This window comes from Mizuhopecten yessoensis, unplaced genomic scaffold (genome assembly GCF_002113885.1).
Source record: "Mizuhopecten yessoensis strain PY_sf001 unplaced genomic scaffold, ASM211388v2 scaffold917, whole genome shotgun sequence".
Taxonomy (NCBI): Eukaryota; Metazoa; Mollusca; class Bivalvia; order Pectinida; family Pectinidae; genus Mizuhopecten; species Mizuhopecten yessoensis.
In genome coordinates this window covers 944,780-952,367 of record NW_018403786.1, presented here as the reverse complement: position 1 = coordinate 952,367, position 7,588 = coordinate 944,780, and the positions used below count along the sequence as shown (strand labels likewise).

The following is a 7,588-nucleotide window of genomic DNA, read 5'->3' as shown; positions in this document are numbered from 1 at the left end:
GACTGTATCCAGCATAGTGCGGTATCAGTCACTCCGTAAGAGTATTCCAGACGTTTATAAAGTATGCCATGGTCGATGACGTCAAATGCAGCTGACAAGTCCAGCATGACAAGCACCGCTCTGCACTTGTTATCCAATGCAGAAGCTATATCACTATGTACACGTAGGAGGGCCGTCTCAGTAGAGTGTCCCATGCGGTAGGCCGATTGTATGTTGTCATGGAGACTGTTTGCATGGAGATGAACCTCTAAACGCCGGGACACAACCTTCTCCAAGATCTTAGACTGAAAAGGCAGATTTGAAACTGGGCGGTAGTTTTTCAACTCCTCCTTGTCCATTCCAGACTTTTTTAACAATGGTCTGACATGTGCCTTCTTGAAACATAATGGAACCTTTGACTCAACCAATGATTTATTCATGATTGCGGTAATCAAAGGAAGCAGTGCTTAAAGACATTGCTTTAATTGCTTTGAAATGTGTGTGTAGACTTTGAGAAAGATCTTTCCGTTAAATTCTTGAGAATTAGCTGTATCCCTGAAATCCAAGATGGCCATATGATGGCCATATTGCGGTTACTATCACAAACAAAAGAGGTGTTGCACATTAGGAAACCCAGTGTGGAACTCTGTACAATACTTATAACGTAGATGAGATTTTTATTCGTACCACTGATAAGTCACAAATGGTTGACATGGTCATACGGTGCAGTAAATAATGGTTATTTCGTTTGGCTTTCTGCGTCGACAATCTGATTTACAAAAAAACCTCACCAAGTGATCCCTTCCTCGTTAAAAAAAATCTGTCTGGTACTCTCTCAGAAACAGTTATATCAAAATTCGCCCTAAATTCCAAGATAAACCGCATAGTGACCATATTGCTATTTTATCCAAAAATAAGTGAAACGTGAAAACACTTTGACCTTAGAGGAACAGCCACATTTTGAGAAAAATCTGTCTATAAGTTTATGACAATTTGCGATATCAATATCACGATTTAGATAATCCCCATGAAGAATATCTTGATTAAAGAGTATTGTAATGTGCATTAACCAAATTTAAAACAGTAATATTCAGAAAATCTTGTAAAATATCCTAGTGTGTGCCTTATCAACAATCATTATTAGTAGTACAACATAGTATATACAATGTTGGTCCTTACACACCCATACAGATATGAATGTTGGGGAAAAAATACTTATATCTCAATCTTGACTTTGACTGTTTGTTTTTAAATTATTCAACATGAAATGTCACGATATTCTTCGTAACCCTACAAGCTTAGATTGTTACATATTATGCTCTACCTGCTCGAACGATGTGACGGATAATTCTTAGATTGCCCTATATGGGTGAAGTTTGAGCCCTTTGGTTCTAACATTTCCCTACATCCTTGTATAGTGATGGTATGTTTGTGAGCAAAACATTATTTTGATGGTCGATGCTTACTCCGCCATATATTTAACCCTTTCACCACTGTAGACCATAATGGACTCATCCAGATCAAAGCATGGTAGAGTTTACTAAAGTTGCATAGTGGAAAGGGTTAAGATATGATATAAGTAGACAACTACTTCGCTTAGAGAACTGGTTTGTGCGGCGGTCGACACTTACTTCGATGTTCTACGGGTTTGGTTTGGTTGACGGTCAGCGCTACCTTTGAGGAGGTCGGACTGATAGCGAAGAACTCCACATTGATGCTCCTGCCTTTCTTGGAACAAAATTGAACCTGACTGATGTTGTAAAAACAAGTAAATGTCTGAAAAGAGGGAGAGAGAGAGAGAGAGAGATAACCAGTAATTGCAATATACATGTATTTGATATTTATTTGCTACGCATAACATTTTTTTTAAATAAGCTATGACGAGTGTTTTTAATTTCCCGATAGCAATATTTAGTGCAACGTAACACAAGTTACAGCTGTACACGATTAATACGAACTGAATATCATATTGTATCATAGAATACACGGGAGATGACTTATATAAGCTGTAAGTTTGCTGTCAAATCCCCATTTCACTATGTATTATTGTATTATTATTGCTGTTATTAATGAATAAAACATTGTTTAAACTTAAACGAAATACCTCAGTAATTAACAGATTGGTATATTCCGTCTTTGCGTATTGCAGAATTATCTTCTCTTGGGAGCAGGTATTGATTGTTATGTCATTGGTTTGTGCGAGAAAATTACGTCGTTTTCTCAAAAACTGATGACGTTACTCTCACAAACAAGTGACGTAAAATCAATCCCTACTCCCAAGAGAAGATAACTCTGCAATACGCAAAGACGGAATACCACAGCATTGATAAGATGGACCATTACACTACCTTCACTGGTATAAAGCCGAGACCTTCGGTAAATCTCAGCTCAAAGCCACACTCAACGGAGAACTGGTGTGCTTTTGCACAAATACTATTGTCCTCTCGATCGTTAGCGAATCTCACTTCGCACGTGCCACTTTCACCGTTCCAACTGACGTCATATGGAATATCATCTTTGAAATGCACGTATTGTCCACACCTGTCTAGTGCAGAAATATGTGTCACCTTACCTTAAATAAAAATAAAAAATGAAAAATATTTAGTAGTGCATGTTTCATTTAAAATGTACGAAGAAATAGTTTATCGTAAGCCTTACGAAAAGAACATTAAAAGATACTGGAAATGTCTCAGTTAAAATGTTACAGATGCATTATATAACAGCTATGTCAAACACATGTATATGACATGGATCTAACCTACTAACTATTATGTGAGATTCACAATGTTAAAGCCGTATTGGATATTGGTGAATATGTTCTTAGTAATAAAACAGTTATACAAATATCTATACAACGAATTTACATTTTTATTTTGTTTAGTTTCATTTCTACGTAGTTCACAACGCACTTTTAAATTCGAATTTCGCTGTGTTTGTTCAAGAGGTAGAACAGCCCGTGGAATCGCTCACGGAATGTTGTCTCGTGAATTTTTCGTGGAAACAAACAGAAAAAATATCGATACTATTTCCATAATTTAATCAATCAATATATTCAATTCACATTTTATAATAGTCTTACATAAAATGGTGAATATTATTGAATCATACTGGATTTTGTTGCTTATCTGCTTGCTAGTGCAGAGCGGAATAGCGATCCGGTAGTTATTCAGACCCGTGGAGATATCACTACGCCTGTAAAGCATATCCATGTGTACGGGGATGCAGTCGAGGCTATCTCCCTTACACCACTGCATTGCATGTGTAAACTTGGTATTTTTCAACTTTCATTTAACTAATTATTACAAATATATGGATTATAGCATGTTTACTAAGAGAGAACTAATATAGACCTAGCCTGTTTACTAGAGGAGGACTAATGTAGACCTAGTCTGTTTACTAGAAAACTTATATTTTCCCCAATTCACTATACTAATTCACCGTACATGTATATCTAACCTGACATAGTTTCTAAATTTAGCCTTGCTATATTATGTACAGTGTATACGTTCAAAATAGGTAGAGTTGTAAGGAAGGCTTGCTCAGTGGAGGGGTCTAGGTAGGTGGCTTTTCGAGCTAAACGTTGACAGTTCGACTCTCGGGCTTGGTAGAATTGAAAAAGTTTCTACTTGATAATTGTGAGTTTTTCAGTGTAAGACAGATTCGGGAGGTAAGAATAACGCGTCTGATTATTTCAAAATAAAAATAAAATACGAATTGAAGGAAAATTGTAAAATAAACTTATCCAATCAAATTACGCGATTTCCATTAATGGTTTTTGGAAGGTATAAATAGAGCACCAAATCAAGCTATTATAGGAGGGCAGTGAGGCTACTTAAAGGACCTGTTTACCGTGTTCTAGGATAAGTCAAATAGACTTAGTCTGTTTACTAGAGGAGGACTAAAGTTTATTATAGACATAGTCTGTTTAGAGAGGACTAATTAATATACACCTAGTATGTTAACGAGTAAATAAATAATATAGACTCTTCTGTTTACAAGGAGATGACTAAATATGCCTAGTCTGTTTACAGTTTTTTTTCTGTAAGTGTAATTTAGGATATATCCATAAACAGCATACTGTAGTGATCACTTCAGGTTTTAGTATTATTTGTGTATTATCATAGACAGATTTACATGAAGTCCTGTAAACTGATAATTGATCATTAATGGGGTTTATTTGTGTATTGTCATAGGCAGACTTACCTGAAGTCCTATAAACTGACCAGTAATCATAGACAGACTTACCTGAAGTCCTATAAACTGACCAGTAATCATAGGCAGACTTACCTGAAGTCCTATAAACTAACCAGTAATCATAGGCAGACTTACCTGAAGTCCTATAAACAGACCAGTAATCATAGGCAGACTTACCTGAAGTCCAGTCAACCAATAGATAAACAATGATGGCTATTCTGGAGTGGAGCTCTCGCATGATACTGTGAAACGCTGACACTTGCACATAGGTTGTTCTGATTGAAAGATACATATTACAATATATATATTTTTTAAATTCGATTTCATCATAAATATGAAGTGCTAAGATACAACATGCGGTTGTATTGGCGGATCCAGAGGGGGTATTTGGGCTTCAAAAAAAAAACACTGAAATTTTTCTTTAAAAATCATGTATTTTCACCATTTTCCTTAATTTTTCCCCGCATGTGATTCAGACACATTTATAGTGATAAGTTTTATAAAATATGAGTCAGAAAACACAAATCTGTATAATGTTCCTAAAAAATACTAGAAAACGGAGCCCATACACGGATGTTTTATCAAAGTCGGTCAATCATGGTCTAATTGAGCTAGGCTAACTTAATTACTACATTATACAAACACATCATGCTAGTAAACTGAACTCCACTGTGTCATTATATATATATATATCGATACAGGATAATGATTGATGATCGTGACTTATAGTACGTAAATTATGACAAATCTCAATTATCAATATATTATGTTTATGAATATTAAATAAATCATGTACACCATTGATCCACAGGGGTTTGTTACAAATGTCTAATATACACACACATATATATATATATATATATATATATATATATATGCCCTACTGATATATGGGTTATACACATAAACATACACACGTACTGTATCAGCATATGTGTATTAGACATTTGGTAATGAACCCCTGTGATCAATCAAAGAAATAGTGTTATACGCGTTCGATCGTTACATTAATTGAATATACGTCTTACAAACACTATTATACAGTATTTCTTACTTCCCAGTCAACCTTTAAGTATAACATATACGTACCTATAAACTGAGCTTCAATGCTGCAATAATTGACTGCTTAACAATGTTTCATTATACTAAACGTCAAAGATTCCCCACTCGCTAAAATTAGAATACTATGTCATGGTTTTCCAAACGGACAATATCATGTTATAATGAATACGATATAGCTAGGTGCACTTAAGCACAGAGATCAGTTCACAAGTGAGTACAGTTGATGAGAGATATAGATAGTGTTGTGATTATGGTAATATGAGACAACACTTGCTTAATTCAGGAATTCCGGAGAGTGTCCGGATCAAGATATCATAATTTCTACTTTCTGTTTGTTTTATCGGTTATATACATTCAGAATACCCTTTCGTCATTTTCTACCAATCTGCTAGGTAGCAAAGCACTCGGAACTTCTCGGTGGTCATCTAAACATTTCGTTAGCAACGGCGAGGTGTTCCAAATGCGTTATGTGCATGGTATAGGAGTTAATCGGTAGCCGCAGAGTTGCGTATTTTTTTAACCGGAAATGAAGTATGTGAAAGTGAAAGTAGAAGTTCAGTGTCTACATATATGACTAGTTGTAGTGGGATTTACATTATTTTAAAAAGAAATAGGAGGTAAACCTTCGGTCAGTTCGAACAAAATTAAATAAATATTGATGAACCTGTTCGGATTATACAAAATTATGCTTCAGAAAATAAGCGTGAGTTCGAACTATCGGCAAAAATTTCGGCAGTCACAAACATATCCCCGACATATTTTCTTCACCGGAGTATACCTCTAAATATCCAATGTAAGGTTACCCTCCGGTCAGTTCGAATCGGCGGATAGTTCGAACACGTATTTTTTTCAATAAAAACAATAATTTTCTAGCTTCAACCGATTCAACTGTTTCAACCGGATACGCGATTCTACAGGCTGACCTCAGGAAAATTTGGCACGTTTAGATTGAGGGGTCCAGACGTGCCTGACCGAAACTAAAATGCTGACTATTGCCAATTTGCGTTATTTCTTTCTAAAACAATGTCAAGCCACGTGTAGTTTTTAAGTTACGTTATGTATTTCAGTGGACGGATGAAAGAAGGTCATAATATTCTTGAAACACTGTTTTTTATTCTCCGAAACAGTGGATTTTAGCTCTGCTTATAGAACGGTCCAAGTGTGTTCGTTTATCGTGGAAAATTTCTGCGCCACACGTACCGTTTCAACCGGGATACGCGAATGTAGCCTACATTGGAACTGATATTCCCCACAGTACAGAAACAACCCGAGGCAGCACTGATAGTGTATACAGTTTACCATAGGCTTTACCACGGAATTAGATTGGGGAAAGGCAACTGCCTCTTCGACAAAGGAAATATGTCTAGGGCACTTTGATGTTGCGAGAAACTGCGAGAAAGCGCGAGAATTTACGTGATTAACTTTCTAATAAATATATTATTTGGCATACGAACTAAACATTATTTCTTTTTGATATGTGTTTAATCGCAGTATTTGTTTTCTGAAAACGGTTGTTGTTTTTTAATAATGGCTGCATTAAGCCTTAAATTACCGATCGCGGGTGAGTTCATGAATGCATGTGTTTCTAGGTAATTTATCATAAATATGTTGTAATTTATTTACATAATTACAATACGGTATATTATCATGCACATTGAACGATTTCAGTCGCATTGATGATCTGGAAAGTATATCCAAGGCACTAACCATCTGAATGTATATGTATGGATATGGTGTTTAAACTTTATGAACACTATCTCTCTAGATCGCAGTGCATCCTCAATAGATAATGTTATGAGTTTTATGAGCAGTTTATTATTGATCGTCCTGTCCAGTTCAACCACACACATGACCATAAAAAGTAACCCATACATTTATAATATGACGTTGTAATATAAAATTACATGTGTATATCGATTCGATCGTTTATATATGTTTATATATGGTACACCCAACATATGTGTATGCACAGCTAAAACTTAGCGACAGTGATATCGACACAGACTGGGACAGGAGATCAATATATTGGAGTCGTTTTGCATGCGACATAGAAATGGACATACCATACAATGAAAAGGGAACATAACTCACCATTAAATTCATGATTTTGATGAAGAGAAATCAGTCTGAATTTGCGTCGCCTTTTGTAGGAACATACGGTAGCAAGCTTTTTAGCCTTCTTTTTCATGTCTACCTCAGGACGCCTAGAATAAGCAAAGATGACCTAGATAATTTAACTATTCAAATAAAGCTATTCTCACGTTCTATGTTGTCTATTTAACTGGAGTATTTCATGGATAGCTACAGTGTGATCGAAAACATTTTCAGAATTCCTTGAACAGGTATAATCAAA

The 7,588-nt window shown here is 35.6% G+C and overlaps 1 protein-coding gene across 1 annotated transcript in view; it reads right to left on the bottom strand.

Annotated features, from left to right (window-relative positions):
• The window catches only part of LOC110454756, a 9,335-nt gene extending 3,729 nt beyond the window's left edge, over positions 1–5,606 (bottom strand). The window contains exons 1-4 of the mRNA XM_021504443.1: positions 5,263–5,606; positions 4,351–4,448; positions 2,328–2,551; positions 1,611–1,755 (exon numbers count right to left, since the gene is read on the bottom strand). Of these exons, the coding sequence (XP_021360118.1) occupies positions 1,611–1,755; positions 2,328–2,551; positions 4,351–4,411 (430 nt within the window). The 5' untranslated portion in view covers positions 4,412–4,448; positions 5,263–5,606. The remainder of the gene's footprint in view (positions 1–1,610; positions 1,756–2,327; positions 2,552–4,350; positions 4,449–5,262) is intronic.
• Between the last annotated feature and the right edge of the window lie 1,982 nt (positions 5,607–7,588).